The sequence below is a fragment of the Bacillus rossius genome, chromosome 2 (genome assembly GCF_032445375.1).
Source record: "Bacillus rossius redtenbacheri isolate Brsri chromosome 2, Brsri_v3, whole genome shotgun sequence".
NCBI classification, from domain to species: Eukaryota; Metazoa; Arthropoda; class Insecta; order Phasmatodea; family Bacillidae; genus Bacillus; species Bacillus rossius.
In genome coordinates, this window is record NC_086331.1 from 89,221,903 (window position 1) to 89,245,908 (window position 24,006).

The 24,006-nt window shown below is 37.2% G+C and overlaps 1 protein-coding gene across 2 annotated transcripts in view; it reads right to left on the reverse strand.

Annotated features, from left to right (window-relative positions):
* The window catches only part of LOC134529443 (signal peptide peptidase-like 3), a 151,100-nt gene that overhangs the window by 49,154 nt on the left and 77,940 nt on the right, over positions 1 to 24,006 (reverse strand). For both annotated transcript variants that reach the window (XM_063363544.1, XM_063363543.1), the window contains exon 10: positions 8,666 to 8,810. In XM_063363544.1, the coding sequence (XP_063219614.1) occupies positions 8,666 to 8,810 (145 nt within the window). The remainder of the gene's footprint in view (positions 1 to 8,665; positions 8,811 to 24,006) is intronic.

A 24,006-nucleotide genomic window follows, 5' to 3' on the forward strand; every position in this document is an offset into this window, starting at 1 on the left:
ATATCCAGTGTCTTCGATAAATGCAACAAGTATGTGAACATGGTGAAAGATCGATCGTAACTATAGATTAAAACATTGTTTCAACTACCTTGTTCACATTTTGTCCATAGCACAACAGTTCTCCAGTTTTTGTATATGTAGTCTATGGTCAGAGACCAATTTTTTTTTGCTACTGGTAGGTACATGATATGAATTAGGCTAATAACTGTTTATTTAGCTATTGTGTGTTTAATATGTTTAAAATTTATATTTTCAATCATGAATGAGATTCGTTCCACTACCATTTCACGATGGTAGTGAAATAACTATGATAATATGGTACAAGTTTTAAATGCTGATATTTTTTTTTTTACCTCAAGAATATTTCCAATTTTACCCAAAAATTTTAAGACCTGCTACTCAAGAAATTTCCAGGTCTCTAGTTATGGGCAGTATTTATGTCCACATGTTTACCTGTTTTTTAAATTATCTACTTCTATTCTATAAGTTAATGTCCGGTGTCAATCTCCTTGTTACATTATCTATGATATTAATACTGTATAATAGTGCGCATGTGTTTCCTTCCACATAAAGATGTAGCAAAATAAAACTGAATACATTTTACCAGATTAGGTTAAGTATACCAGAAATATGCTATTATTCATTGAACGTATATGTCTCTCTACTGTATTGAAACATATGTAACATTTAAATGTACCAATTGTCACGTTTTTTTTTTCAAACCACGGTAAATGTCACTATAAGTGCCATTCTCTTACGATGAACAATATCCAGATTCTTTATTCTGAGTTTTACAGTTTAACACCAGAAGCACAAGGTACATATTTAATGAGTCATATTAATTTGACGAACATATGATGATTCTTCGCAATGCAGAAGACAAACATCTGAAACATATAACTTTCCAAAAAAAGTGGAAGTATACAGGTGTGCAACATAACATTTAGAGACATATTCTGAATTCTAAAAAGAAGAATGAAAACCTGTTGACATATGTGAATAAATGGTATGTGGTATTTGAAGATGAACGTAGGAAGAATCTTGCCTCACGAAGAACAAAATATACACTTGATGATAAACAGCTCATTAAAAACCACATGCTTTCGTTTCCAAGAGAAGAAAGCTATTACACTCGCCACAACTCCTCAAAGGAATACTTCAGCCCTTACTTAAATATACATTGCAGAGTACAGTAGAGCTTCATTATAAAGAACATGAAGGGACCAAAATTACGGCAGTTTGTTATAATGAAGTTCTTTATACCGAAATCACAATGATTGCCTGATTTGGGGTTTTTAACATTAACTCCATCGTGTTGAAGAATGGCCACATCCTTCTAGTCCGTTCTTATTCCTCCTCCCTACCTTCCCCTCCCTTCACTCGCCCCCCCCCCTCCTTTCCTTCCTCTCCCCTTCCCCTCACTCCTTCCTCCTCCTCCTCCGACCTTCCAGATTCTTCCGGCCTTCTAAACCTTCCTTGCCTCCCCTTCCCAGCCTCCTCTCTTCCCCTCGTCCCGCCCACTTGTTTACCGTAGAGGTGGGTTGGGACAGCAATTTTCGGTATCAGTCCCAACCTGATACTGATACAGTAATGAACCTAGGTACAAGTCTCTGATACTTCTGTATCAGACGGTCCCAGGAGGCAACAAAGCTCCGCGTACGCAGACCGTGCGACCGGAAGGAGAATCTGATACATTATTTATCACGCCCGGTAATTCTCTACCTCTGTTACTCTCATGCCCGCCTGATACAGCCAGTATCAATCAGTTCAACATTCACTGCAGTTCGTCCTGGCCGTGTATCACCATTTTGCGGGCTGTCATGCTTTGTAGTTAGTATCTTTATAGTGAAATAAGGAATGGATAAGTGCACGAAAAAGACTTCATTTGTGTGGAATTTTTTCACGGAAAATAATGAGTTTGCTAATTGTAATTTGTGTAAACAAAAACTGAGTTATAAATCATCGACTAATCTGAAGAAACATTTGAAACGTAAACATTGATATAGTACGCTCACTAATGTACCTATCTGTTTTTTTATTTTTTATTTTTGATAAAATCGTGAATTTTTAATGTATAAAAACACTAGTTACTAATTGTTTTCGAAAAAAGAAAGTCCATATGTTGATTACATCTGTTATTAGTGTCAACTGAGAATTTATTTGCATTTTCATAGCTGTTAGGTGCACAAATATAAATATTATATCTTGTATTAATGTACTTTTTAATATTAAAATTTCATTAGTTTTATTATTGAACGAGACGGTGCACGCACTGCGCACTGAGCGTACTTTGAAGTAGGACAATAAACAAAACGACTTGTAACCAGGGCTGCCACTCTGATATTCATGAAAAACCTAGATAAACTACAAAAAAACCCAGACACATGGGTAAACAACCCAGATGCGTCTAAAATGCTATCGTTGAAAATGTTTGCGTACTAATTCAAAAATATAAACATAACTGGTTTTAATATAAAACAATTAATTACCTTACAAGACTGAAAACGGTTAAATACAACCAATACAAGAAAATTACACTGCAGCAAAATGGCTGTATAAGTAATTCTTGGACCAGTACATATCATAAAAAAACCTACAAATATATACATGACAAAACAAACACCATCACTGCATCCTTTAAACCGGTAATTGTTTTTATAAAACTGCATCATGTACGTTAGTCTTTATTCAGAGTCTGATTCTACAAGATTGGTTTGAAGGTTAATTGTTGCATTGGTTTTGTGTTCTGCAAGCCTCTTTGAAGAATTGTGTCTAATTTAATATTCGACTTAGCTTCTTGAAAACTAGTTTTGTGTTTATATGTATTTTTGTGTGTGAAACACACAGACTTGTTTGCATTTATCAAACAGATATTGCAACAGATACAGTAGCTACTACCTTTATTATTGTTTTAGGTATAAAAATAATTAAAATTATAAAAAACCTATAATTGTTGGAATTCATTATTTAAAAACCCAGAAACCCAAACACCATTGGAAAAACCCAGATCTGGGTGGAAAAACCCATGAGTGGCAGCCCTGCTTGTAACAATATCGCTTTGCACCTCTCCTTCAAGGCTTCAACGCCTTCCCCTGCGCTTCCTCCCCTACATTCTTTCCCTTCTTTATCCCTTATTCGTCGTTCCTGCTCCCTCCCCTTTCACAAGCTCCGCCCAAGTGACCGTCATCTGCGATCGGGTACTGTATTCATTGGCCGTGGTGTTGTTCCAGCTGAATTCTGAACTGATACTAAAGTCTCTGATACTTTTCAAGTGTACTCGTTTGCCGTTCCTGATACAGGCGCGTATCAGTGCTAAAGTATCAGGTTGATACTTTTCGACCCACCTCTAGTTTACCGTGAGTTAGCAGGCCACTTCACTCGTTCGTCGGCCGGCAGCGGTCCTGGTTCTCGTCGCCCCTGTGTCTGGTAAGGCGTATTTGCTCGTCATGCCCATTTGTTTTGCGCCTTTCGCCCTGTGGCCGAATGTGCGTTGATTAATTTTGATGTCTGGCCACTTGTTTGGCAGCATGATTCAGGCCTTCTGCCCTTTTTGATTCATCTTCTCGTGTTTTTATTTGCTTGCTACCACGCCTTACCAGGTACACAGGGGCGACTCGTAATTATAATTTGTCTTTTATTTTTTTTTTAAATGTTAAATTATTATTGACTTTACAATCTGTTATACTTGCGTGTTTTATGTTTTGTAAAGCACTCTTTTCTTATAGGAATGTGCCATTTCAGTATTAATGATGTATTCAGTATTTTTCAGTATTAACGAATATACTAATTAATGATTTTGTTCAGATTATACAAAGAGATTTATGCTATATTTATTTATTTATTTATCTCCTTTGTCTTGTATTAATTGTGTCTTGTGACGCCTGAGGCAGTCAGGTGGGTGACTCTTGCCCCACCTGGTTCAGTGTTAAATTAACAAAGTAGAAAATCTAATACCAATATGAGTGGTACAAGCATCATTTACTTTAACAGCTATACTTTAGGATCAAGATACATACTACATACAGTACATACATACTAGTATGTATATGTACTATACAGAAATACGTAAGTTGTTTGCCAAAACAGTAAGCCTACCTTTGGAATCAAGACAAGCTGTTTGCAAAAATGCTGTAATAAATCAAAAATATAGAATTTAAAAGTTAGGAAAAATTTTTTACATTTTTAAATTACTGAGAAAAAATCCTTCATATACTGCTTTTAACATTTCAAGTTTCATTTTCACATCAATCGCCTTTCGTTTCCTAGAAGATATGTTCAATAGTACTGTTTTTTAAACTATAAAAACAAATGGACCCGAAACATGTAAAAATAAGTTATACTAGTAGTATAGCCACGTTTCTCAAACAAAAAACTAGGAAATGACCAGAGATGTGTGTGTAGCAATACTGTACGATGTGGAACTTCGCATCGGTTAAACACGTCGTGCGAGCATACAACAAAGAGTAATGTCAGGGAACACCACAATGCAGCGCTTTAGTCGCTACACCAGTTTTGTGCATTAATTTCAACACTAGTCCATTGCAGTCATCTATGGCGCATATCAAAATAAATAAGATGGCAGTTTGTGGGTGAATGGCGACGATTTTATCCATTTGTCGTTTACCGTGCCGGGCAGAAAAGTGTTCGTTCAAATGAAGATTTATAGAATATTTTAAAAATTTCAGCGAGAAAATTTGTACTAGTGAAATTTTTTTACGTTATGTTGTATGGACGTCTGACGGGACCAAAGTCATAGTTCGTAGTAATGAATTGTTCGCTCTAATGAAGTTCATTAAAACGGTGTTTTACTACATAAATAATTAAAGAAAAATATCCAAATTCAGGTACTGATGAAAGGTTTACTCACAATGTATTCAAACGGGCATTCCCCAAGTTGGGTTTTAAAATGTCAATGACGGTTACTTGCAGAACTTGTCACAAGTTAACGACAGAAAAAAAGTCTGCAGTTGGGGTAGCGAGTTTCCCCTTAACTGCTAGTCTAGAACTTCACCAAAGGAAAGCAAGAAAAGCATTGAAAATTCTTTCTTCCTCAACTCCAGTGTCAATATCTTTCAAGTTCAGTGACAATTATATCCATCAACATGCACAAGTTACGTTCACCCCTGCTCTGACACACAGTGATCTGTTTTATTTTAGAATTGTCCAATTACAACATATGTATATACAGTACACTCCCTATTTAACTCGGTTGTCGGGGGACATAACTTTTACCCGCGTTGTTGCATAACCGCGATGTTTCGATGTGACCAAGGTCAAAAGGCATAAAACACCGCCTGTGTTCTAATAGGTCGGCAAGCACGCACAGTATAGACGGCCCGCCTTTGTGCGGACTTTGCATCCGCAGTTTTCACTAAACGCGGGTGAAAAAATAAAAATAATAAATTGTAAATATAAATATTAAATGTTGAATTTTATTTTTTATTTTTCCGCATGCCGCGCACAGTTTGTCGCACGGCCTACGAGCGCGCCACACGCCGCCATACACACGTGCGGCACACAAGCTGCTGCCAGTCTCGTGGTGTCAGCCACAGTATCTGCTTCGTCTGAGTGTCCGTAACAAAGTAAGTGCAGTGTGTGCGGTTACACACGATTTTGTGGTCAAAGTCTTCTAAATAGAAAGGCCATAGTAATACTTCAAACCGAATATGAATCGCAAAGTACCGAGTTTGATTGACAAAATAAAAATTCTAGATTTACGTACTTACAAATAGCGTGTCTTTTGCAGAAGTATGCAGCAGATACGTGAAAAACTATTCTAGCATTCGTACAATATAAAATAAAGAATCGTCTATCGTGTAAAGTGGTTAAACTTTGTTATCCATGCTTACAGTAAATTATAAATGGTCACATGTGGGATACAAAAATTGCGCCAAAATAATTTTAGCGCAATCAATGGCGCCGTATTAAAAAGTCTGTTAAACGTTGTCTTTACTTATTCCATCAAACGCTTTGTCGAGTTGCTGAGTGTGTGTGGCTCGAATCGGCAAGTGTTATATTCCCCAGCCTCTAGTTAAAGGTCGGGAGGCCGCTACACAAACATTTCCGGGGCTTGTTTACTACCTCACGGCAAAAGTGGTACAGTATGGTTCACGTAAGTATTGGACCACTGGGAATTCCTCGGCAAAGATTAAAATTACGCTAGCTGATTTACTTTATTATTTAATGTTAAAACATTATACCAAAGTAAAAAGATGAACGTGTATAATACAACGAATAATATTACGTCTGTAGGTTCAAGTTGTAACAAAACATTTATATGTCTCCGCTTGTCAACACACGTGACCACGAGAAGTGTGCAGACGGAAATGAGTGAACTACTCAAGGTCACCAGACTTCCTCCCTTTAGGCTTAATCGCCCCTCTCATCACTGGCGCTTATATTCCACTCCTCCCATCTACCCGGGTGTCTTGGTCGCATATTCTCGGCTCGCCTCTCCTCTCCCAGCGCTTGCCGTCAACCAAACCTATCCAAAATCAATCCCCAGCCGAGTCACGCTGGATAATGTCGCTGGACGGTAGGCTTTATCGGGTCCCCTGTCCGATGCTTTATTTGTGGGTTAAAAAAAAATGTTAAGAACTAATGTTTCAGAAAATAACACTGGTCTGGATTGGATCATAATTTGAAAACACTACAAGATAGAGGAATAATGTACGGAGATATCTTGTTTAGAATTTCACTGCGGACATTTTCTACGCCTACGCTTTTTTCTGCCCGATGCTTAGTTTGTGAGTTACAACGCAAAATTATCCTAATCGGCTGTCAATCATTTATTCCATTATTATTACAGTAGAAACTCGTTAATCCGTGACGCGCTAATTCGGGAATCGGATAATCCGGGACGATTTAAAAGTGCAGAAAAAAAAGAGAAGTAAAAATTGTCAGCGCTTAAAATTAACGTCACGCGGGCCGGCGGCCGGCAAACACTGCAAGCCTTCGCATGGGCCGCCAAACTCTGCAACGCTGTTTGTACCGACCCTTTGTGTCGTCCCCCTTTCACCTGTCACATTTGTCACTCTTTAAACTTGAGGGGGATGTCTTGACTTCTGCTTCCCGTCTCCCTTTGTTTGTTTCCACCCGCCAACGCACGGCAGGCGCCTGGCGAGTGACGTGTCTGGCTGGCATTCGGCGAAGTGGGATGATTGAGAAGGGGGGGGGGGGGGGGGCTACCCAAAATTTATGTGTGCAAGTTCAGCACGATCTTATCTTTCTCTCTTCGGCTGTTGTAAATGACCGTGAACTAATGGCTAGGCAGTGCCGTATTTTTTTAAGCCGAGACAACAATTCGAAGGCGGCCCTTACCGTTAACTGATTATCCGGTTTTATTATTATTATTTTTTTACAGAATTTCAATTATCCGGGCATTGGCGGGTCCCAATGAACACGAATAATGGGGAGTTTACTATTTTTATCCATCTGCTGCCAAGGCGCAGTAAGCCTCGGGAGATGTTACGTCACATGACCTTGGCCTTAACCCAGCTGCACGCCGGTGTCTGAGAAGCTTGACGAGACCTTCCGGGCTTTAATCGGTAATCCGTGATTATCTCGGTCCCGACCATCACGAATTAACGAGGTTCTACTGTGTTGTTATTATTATTATTATTCATTTTTGATTGGGGGACATGGTTTGACCCGCGATATACCCGATTCCGCGATCTATCGGGGCGCGGTATACCGGGAGTTTACTGTATGTTGGGAACACTTCAAGAAGCTTCATTATGGAGAACAAGGAGGAAAAAAAGTTGCAACCTGTTTGCTCAAAGTGCTCAGATCATAGTTCACTCTAAACATCTTGAAAATTGGTGTAACAACTTTAAATGGCAGGAAAAAAAAAGAATAATTTTGATTGCTCTTATTTTTCTTGTAGTGAAAGAGCATTTTCAAACGAAAGAATTAATATTTTTGGTGTCTTACTGCCTTGCAACTGCAAAGTGTATGGTGTTGGGAGAAAAGCATCAGATAGCAAAAAACAAGACTTCAAAATGCATATATTGTGGTTCCAATGGAAAAATGTGATTTTTTAGATTTTGTACAAGTACGTGACATGTTTATCAACATAAGTTTGTTGAAAATATCAATCAGATACTTGAAAAAAGTGTCAGAGACAGATCTATCACAGAAAAAAACAAAACAGAGTTTCAACGAGGCGGAAGATTGGGAAAAGAACGACATCTTCAAGAAGGGAAGGTACATCAAGATTAAGGAGATAACAAGGTTTTAAAGCAGAACAAAAAGCTTTGTTACTCAATGAAGGAAAAAAGGATATGCTGCTATGCATGGCTCAAAGGTACCACAAATTTTATCAAAATATTTGTAAATATAACAAAATAAACCATTGGTTTTGTTAATATTAATTTAGATTTGTTTACATATTGAAAATATAATAAATATTTGCCACCATTCACTTAAACTATACCACTTACATAATAAAATTAAAAATAAAAAATCAAACAATTATAAATATTTTTAAATCAAGCCAGAGGAAAATATGCTACTATGAAATAAATTGAACACACCTTTCAACATATTACAAAGAGTTAAAAGTTGAACATTTATGTGTGTAACTTACTAAAACTCTACAGAACACCATAGTCTTATTGCACAAAGTTATCATTAAAACACAAAGCTTCTTTCCAAGTTATATTACCTTCACATAGGCCATTGTAAGTAAAGGCAGAAGAGTGAATGGAACTAAATAAAGAAGAGCTGGCTGCGCTGCCTTGAAGACTTCAGATGATACTGTTGCAGTCAAAAGTCCTAGGAAGTAGCCAATCAACGAGCAGTGAAAGTAGCTAAAAAGAATAACAAAAAAGACACAACAAAATTAATTTAAAACATTAAATACCTTTAAGAATATTTTGAATGATGGTCACATAATGCTATTTTCTTATACCAAATCATAATCCTCAATTTTAAGTACATTAAAATGAGCATTCATATAATTTTAACATTTTATGTAATATATAGTTAAAGACATACAATTTTTGTATGTACAATAAAACCCAGTTAAGACGTTTTTCAAGGGACTGGATTATAAAAACTTATTAACAGGGAAAACTTATTAAAAGGGAAATAGTAGAGATCAGTTGCTGCATAAAAAAATCATTAAAATGACATACTTAGGTTATGTGCTGTTTTTCAGCTTTCTCTTTTAAAATTTGACCATTTGAGGAGGGGGGGGGGGGGGGAATTATTACCACACATATTTGTTGTTGGTTAAAAGCCTAGCACTACTTTTAAATGTTTATTATGGAATTAAGTAATTATTAAAAATATTGAATTAACTTTAAGTTACCATGAAAACCACACATTGGAGACCCTCATAGGCCCTGGTGCAACCTGTACTGTATTTACCTCCCTAATTTAATTTTTATTGGTAGTAGACACTTTAAGAAGGCCTTAATGTATTAGCTCTATCATTATCAATGGCCAAAGTAGGTGGGGAAAAATTAATGTTTATGATAGATACCTTGAAAACCACACATTGGAGGCTCTCAGAGACTGATACTACCTGTACGGTGGTTGCCTCTTGAATTTTATTTTTTAATGGTAGTAGACGCCTGTAGGAAGGCCCTTAGGTCTATGGATATCATTGCACATTTTGATGTAAAAAAATAAAAACCGGAACAGAATTTGCCTTATCCGAGTGTAATCGCGTAGGCTGTTGTCCCAAGCTCTCTGTACAATGACGCAACCAGGCGGTGAATAGATACAGCGGATAGAGCTAACTCCAGCACAATTAGCATTCTTTATATTTGTGTTCACCTCTGCAGTTATTTTTTTGCAGCATTCTTTAATTTTGCTTTAAAGGTATTACAAAATTTATAAATATTTTCAGTATAGTTCTTTGTCTTAAATACACGTATCTACATATACCGGGTAATAAATATTTAAATATTTTACTTGTGGATTAACTCTGAATAATAACATGTTTACCACGATGGGCCAAAAAAAATCATCATGAATGTAATGGCTACTGACTGCAGCTGTTTTGTTTACAGCAGTGAAGCACCATAAACATCTCGGTCACGGATGACCAAAATCAAGAGCATGTTAGAAAGATTTTAAACAAAATATACTGAAAATTGCTGAGGAAGCACACCCTACAAATTCTCACCTTCTAGTAAACTTTTTATTGCAATAACACCATCACTCAAAACAAATTTATCGCCCCTACCAATCACGTATACGATTTTCCGTGACTTTTTCTACCCAAGGCACGAGTTTTCATATCCTGTACTTTTTTAAATCATTTAGGTTTTTTTTTTCAGCAGGCATAGATGATCGCTACCACAAACCTTCAGCAATATTTGCATTATCTTCTTACAGAAAAAAAAATCACTAGGCACAATCCAAATGCATTATGCAGCGTTGCCATGTGGCGTTGTCAAGTTTTGAATAAGCTTCGTACCATGATTTTTCAACACAAGTTTTACAAAAAATTGTGCACAATTTACAGGTAAATACGGTATAAGTCCGGTAAAAAACTGAAAAAAATAGCAAGACAAGTAAACAGAAATGTTCATCATTATGTTCACCATATAAAATTTTTACCACAGTGTTCAACAAACAATGTAACTAATTAGCTCCTCATATGGCTGTACCAGTTGCATCACATATCACGCGATTAGGACAATGAATGGCTATGGTTTATTTTTCGTCATATGTTATGCCTCAAATGAGGGAAATGGTATACAGATAAAACGGCCTCGCAAAGGATACGAATGCAAGCAGATGATTGGTCTAAAAATATATTGTAACAGCATGCTGCGTGCATCATGTTATTGTTTTGAAACAATTGTCTAAATGTTTAACTATAAATAAAATTTAAGAGTGTAAAGATAAACTTTATAACATTATTTATATTCCTAAAATGAACGTTTAAGCGCGAAGCATCTATAAACGAAAACATTTTTAACTGGAAAAATTAACATAGGGATATATGAAAGTGATCAAGAGAATAATTATTTAAAAGTCATAAACAGGAAAACGTTTAATGCGGGAACGTCTTAAGCGAGTTTTACTGTAATAATAGAACTTGTGTCACTAGTACCTATGCATTACATATAAAGAAAGTCATAGTGCACAACATAAATATGACGTAAATCTTTGTCTAACACGCACACACTCAAACACACATTTATACAGTAAGTCCTCGGTTTACGTCGGGGTTACGTTCCTGAAAACCGCGACGTAAATAGAAATGACGCAAAATGAGCCATGTTTCATGCCACCGGCCGGCCACGGCCCAAGGTCGGCCGGAAGGGTGTGGCCGGCAGGGCCACATTTTTACTTGTAATTTATTTTTGTTGCTGGTCTCTAGTTTTATATGGTTTTTTATTTCACGTATTTTTACGCCTTTTTTAATTAATGTTAATTTATCTGTAAATTTTTTTAATTATATTTGTTTCTGTTAATTAGTTATACGTCGTTTGGTAGCTATCGATTATGAGTTTAAGAACATCGATTGTGTTTCACGTAAATACCACTTGGCGAGCGCCCGGCGGTTGGCTGATGACGTCAGACATTCGGCTTGCCGGGAAGAAAAAAAAAAAATCAGCTGGGGCCGAAGTGGAGAGGGTGCCGAGCGACCGTCGAGGACAGAGCCATGTGACGGCGCGGACTGGTGTGCCGGACGGCAACGGGCGACGAAGAGTATTGGGATGGAGGCTCCACGCTGGGTGACAGGGCAATGGATTGCCCTGTGATACTGAACTTATCAAGGTAAAGAGAGGCCGCAATTTTGATTTTTACCCTCGTGGTGCTGCAGTGGTTTTTGGCAAACCTAGTGAACTGTGTATTTTCCCATACTAAATTTTATTTGGACGGAACTTTTATTAGCCAGTTTGGTGAAGAGGCCCATTTGTTTTCACACGTTGTTCCAGTGTGGGATTTTTTTTTAAAAAAAGGTCGCCCGTTTGCCTGTAGTTGCCATAAAAGTATAAGTTTGGAAGAAACGAACATTTTGCAATTTGTTTTTGAGACTTTGTCTTCGGAATTTGCATACTTAAAGTTGGCTTTAGCTAATATATCAGCTTGTGCAGTATTATTAAAAGTATGCGATCGATATTGCACTACATCCGCAGTCTGATTTTCGTTGGTGCGGCCATTCTAAGTTTTTATGAAATCATTGGCAAGTTAATAAAGAAGTAAGACTTTGTTTGAAGTAGATGATAAATACTTCTGTGGTAACATGGTTATGTTACGTGAAGAGTTTTTGCTACATTTCCCTTAAAAATAAGATAATTTTTTTTTGGTCATCGTTCACGCCTTTGTGAATTCGTACCTATGGCCCGGCGTGGCATTAGACTCTGGAGTTGGTGAGGAAGGTCAGGAAGCCAGCGCACGCCTAGGATATTAACTTTGTTTTTTTGGCAAGTCTTTAGCAACGAACATCTGAAGAAAGACTAAACCGTTGATTGAGAGTTTAAGAACTTTATTTAAATAATTTGTTTGTACTTCAGTATTATTTTTGTAGATTTTTTATATATTTGTATTGATTGTCTTGTTTGATTTTTGGTATTAGGGCAGTCAGTAAATTTTGATATTTTATAGTGGCCACGCCTCACGCCCTTATATATTTTTATACTTGTTGTTATCAGTATTTATATTTTTACGATTTTTTAAAGGTTATTGTTAGTATCGCAAATGGGGATAAGATGCTGCCATTATTAACGTCAGCTTTTGTAACTAAGCTTGTATGGTTATGTATAGTAAAAATTATTTTTGCAAATTTCTATTTTTTAATAACATACGTCCAAAGTCTTGCCTCTTGTTTGTTTAATGGTTACTCTGCTATTATATCCTTTAAATTTTTTGGCCTGACCCCTGGGCAGTGGTGTGGGGAATTTATATTGTTTAGCTTTTTATGCCTGGTTTTAATATTTATTTTTTTCCTTCGCGCCCAGAGTGAGTCGGGGACGCAACCCCTCTTCCAATTAAGGAGGAAGAAGGGTTACAACCTGCGCAACTCTGCTAGGCAGAGACTTTGGACTTTTGCGATTTTGCTGACTTTTTTGATTTTTTTAATAATGGCAGTTTCTTGGATTTATAAACTTCCCAAAGAACAGGTTTACGCTAATTTGCAAGCAGCGGGAGTAGAGAGTGGTCTGGAGGATGACATTGATACCTTACGCAGGAAATTAAGTACCCACATTAAAGAAGGGAGGAAAAAACCTGTTGAGGAAAATGTGAAGAATTCGGAGATCAGCCAAGTAAATTCATTGAATACTGCTATGCAAAGTAAATTGCTTTTTAAGGAACTGGATAGGTTGCCATCTTTATGCTCCGGTGGGCCAAGAGATTTAATAAAGTTTTGCTTGGGGGTAGATAGTTTGAAAACTAATTGTTGTTTACAAAATGAGCAAGAATTGTTAAGGTGTATTTCGACTAAATGTAGCGGGATCGCTAGAGACGTGATTACGTCAGGTATAAATAAGTCTGTTGGATGGTCGGTAGTGAAAGAGAATTTGTGGGAATATTTGTGCCCTAAGAGGGTGAAGGACGATCTAATTAAGGAATTGATTTTCCGTTTTCAACGGGAAAATGAAAGCACCTTAGAATTTATACAGGATATTAGAAACCACGTTAATGTATTTGGTCTGCAGTTAGATGATCACCGTTTTGTAGCTATTATTTTGGAAAATCTAAATCCTGCCATCAGACACGAATGCGCATTTATTGGCAGACCTAATAGTGTGGAGGAACTCAACACTTGGGCTATCCAGGTAGATAATATTTTTTACGCTAAATGTGAATTCGATAAGTGTAAAGGCAAAATCAATTTTAAACCGGTTTGTTTTAAAACGCCGGGTAATGAAAAAATTGATAAGACTTGTTTTAAGTGTAATAAGGTAGGGCATTTTGCTAAGGATTGCTCGGTTTCGGAGGTTAATAAATTTGTTTGTGGTTTTTGTGGCAAATATGGTCATTTAGAAAAATTTTGCTTTAAAAAGAAACCGGAGCAGGAAAGACACAAGACATGTTTTAGGTGTGGCAGCATGGACCATTTGATAAAAAAATGTAATCGCAAGAAAAAATTAGTTTGTGGTTTTTGTAATAAAGATGGTCATAATAGCGGGAAATGTAATTTCCGTAAGGAAGTTAAGAAATATCGATTTAACAATAAGCATAGTTTGGCGGTCATTCAGGCAAAAAGAGGTTTATGTGTCAAAGTTTGGTTGTATGATCGTGAGATAGAAGCTTTACTTGATACGGGGGCTAGTTGTAGTTTCATCCAGCAGAAATTTTTGAGTAATTTGGTGCGCGATCATAAATTTTTGAAAACTAAGATCGTAAGTAGTCAAGGCATTAATGTGGCCATGGCGGACGGGCAAAAGGTTCAGGTAAAGGTAAAAGTATTTTTACATTTTAAATTGGAACATTTATCTTGGACACGTGAATTCTGGGTAATGCCCGATTTGATCCATGAAGTAGTTTTGGGAATGGATTTTTTAAATGATAGTAAGGCTATAATAGTGTGCGGCGAGAAAGTAATGAGGTTCGATTTTAATGATAAAATTAAGATAAAATTGTGGGAGAATAAAAAAAAAAGAAAGGTGGTTTGTGGTGGTATCGAAGGGTTAGAGCAAAGGTTGGGTGAGAAGGAAAAATTGCAGATACAGCAATTAAGCGAGGAATATAAGGATGTTATCACTACTAAAATTGGCAAATGTACGCTAATGCCATACAAGATCGTGCTGGTAGATGAAACCCCTATTAAATGTGTGCCGTATCAATGTGCCCCGCCTAAAATGAAAGCCTTTCGAGAAATTATTAATGATTTACTTGATAATAAGGTAATAGTCCCTTCTAAATCCAATTTTGCCTCACCTGCCTTTTTAGTAGATAAGAAAAATAAGGGCAAATATCGTTTGGTCCTTGACTATCGCCTCCTTAATGACAGGGTAAAACTAGATCCGTTTCCCATGCCTAAAGTTGAAATTGTTTTGCAATATTTGGGAAAAGCCAAGTTTTTTACGGTGCTTGATTTGAACTCGGCGTTTCATCAATGTGAATTAGAAGCAAGTAGTCAGAAATTTACCGGGTTTGTCACTCCTTGGGGGCACTTTGAATGGACTAGAGTGCCTTTTGGGGTGAATTTTGGGGCCCAATGTTTGTCACGAATTTTAGGGCACATATTACAAGAATATCAGTATAAATTTGTAATAAGTTTCTTGGATGATATTTGTGTTTTTTCAAATAGTTTTGAAGAACATATAGAACATATAAGAAAAGTACTTGAGAAACTAAAGGGAGCCGGCTTTACCGTAAATCCGGAAAAAATAGTTTGGGCCCGTAGCGAGATAAAATTTTTAGGATACATAATCCGAGAAGGTGAATTGGTCATGGACCAAGATAAGATAAACCCCATAGTTAATTTCCCGGCCCCCCGTAATGTTAAGGGAGTGATGCGCTTTTTAGGAATGCTTGGTTATTTTTCCCGTTTTATACCGAATTACGCTAACCTATGCGCGCCTTTAAATAATTTGAAAAGGAAAGATGTTAAGTTTGTATGGGGGGAAGAGGAAGAACAGGCCTTTAGGAATTTAAAGAAAGCCATAGCTCAACCCCCCATTTTAATACTTCCGGATTTTGAGCAAAAATTTATTGTGCAAGTGGACGCTTCGGGAGTAGGTCTGGGGGCGGTTTTGTTGCAAGAACGTGAGGGAGGTTTAAAACCGGTTATGTATGCTAGTAAATCCCTAAATAAGCACGAGTTAAAATACAGTGTATATGAGAAGGAAGCATTAGCGTGCATATTTGCGTTGGAGAGATTTGAGAGTTTTCTTGAACATGAGAAATTTGAATTATGGACTGACAACCAGGCTTTGACATGGCTTTTTTCCCACCCGCGGCAACTAGGGAAAATAGGGCGGTGGATCATGCGGTTGACGCGTTTTCGTTTTGACCTCAAACATATGAAAGGACAGGATAATGTAGTGGCCGATGCCTTATCGCGCATGTTTGATGAACATGAGTTTCAGTGTAAAGACGAAATGAGAACTGAAGACAAGGAAGAATGTAACATCCTGAGGGAATTCCCTCAAGGATTTATTGATTTGCGCGAAATACAAAAAGAGGATCCTGAGACTAAAGATTTAATAACGCGTTTGGGACAGGATACTACTATAGACTTAGGAATGAAAGACGGGCTTTTGTGTTGGATGAAAGATGGAGAACATAAAGTTTTTGTTCCTAAGGGGGTAAGGAAAATGATAATGCGGTATTACCATGATTCTAATATAGGCGCGCATGGCGGAATCGAAAAAACTATAGATAAAATCTCTAAAGAATTTTTTTGGCCAGGTTTGAAAAAAGACGTAAAAGATCATGTTTTAAGCTGTGAAGATTGCCAGCGCGCTAAGCAATCTAGACATAGTAAGATAGGTAAATACTCTGTTGAAGCTCTGACTAGACCTTGGGAAAGGGTTTATTTGGACATTTTTGGGCCCCTACCTAGATCATTAGGGGGGAATAATTGCTTACTTATAGCGGTAGATGGTTTTTCTAAATTTTGTTTTTTTTTGCCTTTGCGTAATATGAAAAGCGAGAATATTATTAAGGCTTTAGAAACTAAAGTGTGGGGTTTGTTTGGTAGCCCGGAGCAAGTAGTATCAGATAATGCTACATATTTTAAGAGTAAGTGTTTTGAAGTGATGTGTTTAGATTGGGGTATAAAACATATTACTACCAGCCCCTATTATCCCAACCCTAATTTGGTTGAAAGGGTGAATAAAAATATCAAAGTGGCCCTCACGATTTTTCATCAACGTAACCAACGGAAGTGGGACAGTGTTATCCACGTATTAAATTTAGCTTTTAACATGACCATACACAGTGGTACTAAATTCACACCATCGGAAATTTTTTTGGGAAGAAATGTACCCCATCCTTTACTAAATTGTTGGGGTTTGCGTCCAGCCCTTTTGGAAACCCGAAGCCCCCGTTTGTTGGAAAAAATGTGGGAAGAAGCAGCCGAAAATCTGCAAAAGGTTAGAATGAAAATGAGTAAGTTTTATAATAAGGGGCGAGTGGATAATGTATTTAAAATTGGTGATGAAGTGCTATGCAGGCAATTTGTTTTGAGTGACAAAGTAGGGTATCAGAGCTCTAAGTTAGAGAATAAGTATGATGGACCGTATAAGATTGTTAAGATTTTAGGGCCGGTTACTGTCTTGTTGGAAGAAGTTGAAAGAAATAATAAGGTAAAAAAGGCCCATGTTAGTCATTTGAAAATGTTTGTAAGGCGGAGTTCCTAAAATGAATGTGGATGACCCTTTTAGGGTGAATATGGCTAAATATTTTTATTTTTATTTTATTTGGAACTTACTCTGGTATGTTTTTTTTTTTTTATAATTTGTAGTTGTGGTTATTTTTAAAATTTTCTTTGCTGTTTAAATTTTTTTTTGTTCAAGGCGGAGGTTGTGGCCGGCAGGGCCACATTTTTACTTGTAATTTATTTTTGTTGCTGGTCTCTAGTTTTATATGGTTTTTTATTTCACGTATTTTTACGCCTTTTTTAATTAATGTTAATTTATCTGTAAATTTTTTTAATTATATTTGTTTCTGTTAATTAGTTATACGTCGTTTGGTAGCTATCGATTATGAGTTTAAGAACATCGATTGTGTTTCACGTAAATACCACTTGGCGAGCGCCCGGCGGTTGGCTGATGACGTCAGACATTCGGCTTGCCGGGAAGAAAAAAAAAAAATCAGCTGGGGCCGAAGTGGAGAGGGTGCCGAGCGACCGTCGAGGACAGAGCCATGTGACGGCGCGGACTGGTGTGCCGGACGGCAACGGGCGACGAAGAGTATTGGGATGGAGGCTCCACGCTGGGTGACAGGGCAATGGATTGCCCTGTGATACTGAACTTATCAAGGTAAAGAGAGGCCGCAATTTTGATTTTTACCCTCGTGGTGCTGCAGTGGTTTTTGGCAAACCTAGTGAACTGTGTATTTTCCCATACTAAATTTTATTTGGACGGAACTTTTATTAGCCAGTTTGGTGAAGAGGCCCATTTGTTTTCACACGTTGTTCCAGTGTGGGATTTTTTTTTAAAAAAAGGTCGCCCGTTTGCCTGTAGTTGCCATAAAAGTATAAGTTTGGAAGAAACGAACATTTTGCAATTTGTTTTTGAGACTTTGTCTTCGGAATTTGCATACTTAAAGTTGGCTTTAGCTAATATATCAGCTTGTGCAGTATTATTAAAAGTATGTGATCGATATTGCACTACATCCGCAGTCTGATTTTCGTTGGTGCGGCCATTCTACGTTTTTATGAAATCATTGGCAAGTTAATAAAGAAGTAAGACTTTGTTTGAAGTAGATGATAAATACTTCTGTTGTAACATGGTTATGTTACGTGAAGAGTTTTTGCTACATTTCCCTTAAAAATAAGATAATTTTTTTTTGGTCATCGTTCACGCCTTTGTGAATTCGTACCTATGGCCCGGCGTGGCATTAGACTCTGGAGTTGGTGAGGAAGGTCAGGAACCAGCGCACGCCTAGGATATTAACTTTGTTTTTTTGGCAAGTCTTTAGCAACGAACATCTGAAGAAAGACTAAACCGTTGATTGAGAGTTTAAGAACTTTATTTAAATAATTTGTTTGTACTTCAGTATTATTTTTGTAGATTTTTTATATATTTGTATTGATTGTCTTGTTTGATTTTTGGTATTAGGGCAGTCAGTAAATTTTGATATTTTATAGTGGCCACGCCTCACGCCCTTATATATTTTTATACTTGTTGTTATCAGTATTTATATTTTTACGATTTTTTAAAGGTTATTGTTAGTATCGCAAATGGGGATAAGATGCTGCCATTATTAACGTCAGCTTTTGTAACTAAGCTTGTATGGTTATGTATAGTAAAAATTATTTTTGCAAATTTCTATTTTTTAATAACATACGTCCAAAGTCTTGCCTCTTGTTTGTTTAATGGTTACTCTGCTATTATATCCTTTAAATTTTTTGGCCTGACCCCTGGGCAGTGGTGTGGGGAATTTATATTGTTTAGCTTTTTATGCCTGGTTTTAATATTTATTTTTTTCCTTCGCGCCCAGAGTGAGTCGGGGACGCAACCCCTCTTCCAATTAAGGAGGAAGAAGGGTTACAACCTGCGCAACTCTGCTAGGCAGAGACTTTGGACTTTTGCGATTTTGCTGACTTTTTTGATTTTTTTAATAATGGCAGTTTCTTGGATTTATAAACTTCCCAAAGAACAGGTTTACGCTAATTTGCAAGCAGCGGGAGTAGAGAGTGGTCTGGAGGATGACATTGATATCTTACGCAGGAAATTAAGTACCCACATTAAAGAAGGGAGGAAAAAACCTGTTGAGGAAAATGCGAAGAATTCGGAGATCAGCCAAGTAAATTCATTGAATACTGCTATGCAAAGTAAATTGCTTTTTAAGGAACTGGATAGGTTGCCATCTTTATGCTCCGGTGGGCCAAGAGATTTAATAAAGTTTTGCTTGGGGGTAGATAGTTTGAAAACTAATTGTTGTTTACAAAATGAGCAAGAATTGTTAAGGTGTATTTCGACTAAATGTAGCGGGATCGCTAGAGACGTGATTACGTCAGGTATAAATAAGTCTGTTGGATGGTCGGTAGTGAAAGAGAATTTGTGGGAATATTTGTGCCCTAAGAGGGTGAAGGACGATCTAATTAAGGAATTGATTTTCCGTTTTCAACGGGAAAATGAAAGCACCTTAGAATTTATACAGGATATTAGAAACCACGTTAATGTATTTGGTCTGCAGTTAGATGATCACCGTTTTGTAGCTATTATTTTGGAAAATCTAAATCCTGCCATCAGACACGAATGCGCATTTATTGGCAGACCTAATAGTGTGGAGGAACTCAACACTTGGGCTATCCAGGTAGATAATATTTTTTACGCTAAATGTGAATTCGATAAGTGTAAAGGCAAAATCAATTTTAAACCGGTTTGTTTTAAAACGCCGGGTAATGAAAAAATTGATAAGACTTGTTTTAAGTGTAATAAGGTAGGGCATTTTGCTAAGGATTGCTCGGTTTCGGAGGTTAATAAATTTGTTTGTGGTTTTTGTGGCAAATATGGTCATTTAGAAAAATTTTGCTTTAAAAAGAAACCGGAGCAGGAAAGACACAAGACATGTTTTAGGTGTGGCAGCATGGACCATTTGATAAAAAAATGTAATCGCAAGAAAAAATTAGTTTGTGGTTTTTGTAATAAAGATGGTCATAATAGCGGGAAATGTAATTTCCGTAAGGAAGTTAAGAAATATCGATTTAACAATAAGCATAGTTTGGCGGTCATTCAGGCAAAAAGAGGTTTATGTGTCAAAGTTTGGTTGTATGATCGTGAGATAGAAGCTTTACTTGATACGGGGGCTAGTTGTAGTTTCATCCAGCAGAAATTTTTGAGTAATTTGGTGCGCGATCATAAATTTTTGAAAACTAAGATCGTAAGTAGTCAAGGCATTAATGTGGCCATGGCGGACGGGCAAAAGGTTCAGGTAAAGGTAAAAGTATTTTTACATTTTAAATTGGAACATTTATCTTGGACACGTGAATTCTGGGTAATGCCCGATTTGATCCATGAAGTAGTTTTGGGAATGGATTTTTTAAATGATAGTAAGGCTATAATAGTGTGCGGCGAGAAAGTAATGAGGTTCGATTTTAATGATAAAATTAAGATAAAATTGTGGGAGAATAAAAAAAAAAGAAAGGTGGTTTGTGGTGGTATCGAAGGGTTAGAGCAAAGGTTGGGTGAGAAGGAAAAATTGCAGATACAGCAATTAAGCGAGGAATATAAGGATGTTATCACTACTAAAATTGGCAAATGTACGCTAATGCCATACAAGATCGTGCTGGTAGATGAAACCCCTATTAAATGTGTGCCGTATCAATGTGCCCCGCCTAAAATGAAAGCCTTTCGAGAAATTATTAATGATTTACTTGATAATAAGGTAATAGTCCCTTCTAAATCCAATTTTGCCTCACCTGCCTTTTTAGTAGATAAGAAAAATAAGGGCAAATATCATTTGGTCCTTGACTATCGCCTCCTTAATGACAGGGTAAAACTAGATCCGTTTCCCATGCCTAAAGTTGAAATTGTTTTGCAATATTTGGGAAAAGCCAAGTTTTTTACGGTGCTTGATTTGAACTCGGCGTTTCATCAATGTGAATTAGAAGCAAGTAGTCAGAAATTTACCGGGTTTGTCACTCCTTGGGGGCACTTTGAATGGACTAGAGTGCCTTTTGGGGTGAATTTTGGGGCCCAATGTTTGTCACGAATTTTAGGGCACATATTACAAGAATATCAGTATAAATTTGTAATAAGTTTCTTGGATGATATTTGTGTTTTTTCAAATAGTTTTGAAGAACATATAGAACATATAAGAAAAGTACTTGAGAAACTAAAGGGAGCCGGCTTTACCGTAAATCCGGAAAAAATAGTTTGGGCCCGTAGCGAGATAAAATTTTTAGGATACATAATCCGAGAAGGTGAATTGGTCATGGACCAAGATAAGATAAACCCCATAGTTAATTTCCCGGCCCCCCGTAATGTTAAGGGAGTGATGCGCTTTTTAGGAATGCTTGGTTATTTTTCCCGTTTTATACCGAATTACGCTAACCTATGCGCGCCTTTAAATAATTTGAAAAGGAAAGATGTTAAGTTTGTATGGGGGGAAGAGGAAGAACAGGCCTTTAGGAATTTAAAGAAAGCCATAGCTCAACCCCCCATTTTAATACTTCCGGATTTTGAGCAAAAATTTATTGTGCAAGTGGACGCTTCGGGAGTAGGTCTGGGGGCGGTTTTGTTGCAAGAACGTGAGGGAGGTTTAAAACCGGTTATGTATGCTAGTAAATCCCTAAATAAGCACGAGTTAAAATACAGTGTATATGAGAAGGAAGCATTAGCGTGCATATTTGCGTTGGAGAGATTTGAGAGTTTTCTTGAACATGAGAAATTTGAATTATGGACTGACAACCAGGCTTTGACATGGCTTTTTTCCCACCCGCGGCAACTAGGGAAAATAGGGCGGTGGATCATGCGGTTGACGCGTTTTCGTTTTGACCTCAAACATATGAAAGGACAGGATAATGTAGTGGCCGATGCCTTATCGCGCATGTTTGATGAACATGAGTTTCAGTGTAAAGACGAAATGAGAACTGAAGACAAGGAAGAATGTAACATCCTGAGGGAATTCCCTCAAGGATTTATTGATTTGCGCGAAATACAAAAAGAGGATCCTGAGACTAAAGATTTAATAACGCGTTTGGGACAGGATACTACTATAGACTTAGGAATGAAAGACGGGCTTTTGTGTTGGATGAAAGATGGAGAACATAAAGTTTTTGTTCCTAAGGGGGTAAGGAAAATGATAATGCGGTATTACCATGATTCTAATATAGGCGCGCATGGCGGAATCGAAAAAACTATAGATAAAATCTCTAAAGAATTTTTTTGGCCAGGTTTGAAAAAAGACGTAAAAGATCATGTTTTAAGCTGTGAAGATTGCCAGCGCGCTAAGCAATCTAGACATAGTAAGATAGGTAAATACTCTGTTGAAGCTCTGACTAGACCTTGGGAAAGGGTTTATTTGGACATTTTTGGGCCCCTACCTAGATCATTAGGGGGGAATAATTGCTTACTTATAGCGGTAGATGGTTTTTCTAAATTTTGTTTTTTTTTGCCTTTGCGTAATATGAAAAGCGAGAATATTATTAAGGCTTTAGAAACTAAAGTGTGGGGTTTGTTTGGTAGCCCGGAGCAAGTAGTATCAGATAATGCTACATATTTTAAGAGTAAGTGTTTTGAAGTGATGTGTTTAGATTGGGGTATAAAACATATTACTACCAGCCCCTATTATCCCAACCCTAATTTGGTTGAAAGGGTGAATAAAAATATCAAAGTGGCCCTCACGATTTTTCATCAACGTAACCAACGGAAGTGGGACAGTGTTATCCACGTATTAAATTTAGCTTTTAACATGACCATACACAGTGGTACTAAATTCACACCATCGGAAATTTTTTTGGGAAGAAATGTACCCCATCCTTTACTAAATTGTTGGGGTTTGCGTCCAGCCCTTTTGGAAACCCGAAGCCCCCGTTTGTTGGAAAAAATGTGGGAAGAAGCAGCCGAAAATCTGCAAAAGGTTAGAATGAAAATGAGTAAGTTTTATAATAAGGGGCGAGTGGATAATGTATTTAAAATTGGTGATGAAGTGCTATGCAGGCAATTTGTTTTGAGTGACAAAGTAGGGTATCAGAGCTCTAAGTTAGAGAATAAGTATGATGGACCGTATAAGATTGTTAAGATTTTAGGGCCGGTTACTGTCTTGTTGGAAGAAGTTGAAAGAAATAATAAGGTAAAAAAGGCCCATGTTAGTCATTTGAAAATGTTTGTAAGGCGGAGTTCCTAAAATGAATGTGGATGACCCTTTTAGGGTGAATATGGCTAAATATTTTTATTTTTATTTTATTTGGAACTTACTCTGGTATGTTTTTTTTTTTTTATAATTTGTAGTTGTGGTTATTTTTAAAATTTTCTTTGCTGTTTAAATTTTTTTTTGTTCAAGGCGGAGGTTGTGGCCGGCAGGGCCACATTTTTACTTGTAATTTATTTTTGTTGCTGGTCTCTAGTTTTATATGGTTTTTTATTTCACGTATTTTTACGCCTTTTTTAATTAATGTTAATTTATCTGTAAATTTTTTTAATTATATTTGTTTCTGTTAATTAGTTATACGTCGTTTGGTAGCTATCGATTATGAGTTTAAGAACATCGATTGTGTTTCACGTAAATACCACTTGGCGAGCGCCCGGCGGTTGGCTGATGACGTCAGACATTCGGCTTGCCGGGAAGAAAAAAAAAAAATCAGCTGGGGCCGAAGTGGAGAGGGTGCCGAGCGACCGTCGAGGACAGAGCCATGTGACGGCGCGGACTGGTGTGCCGGACGGCAACGGGCGACGAAGAGTATTGGGATGGAGGCTC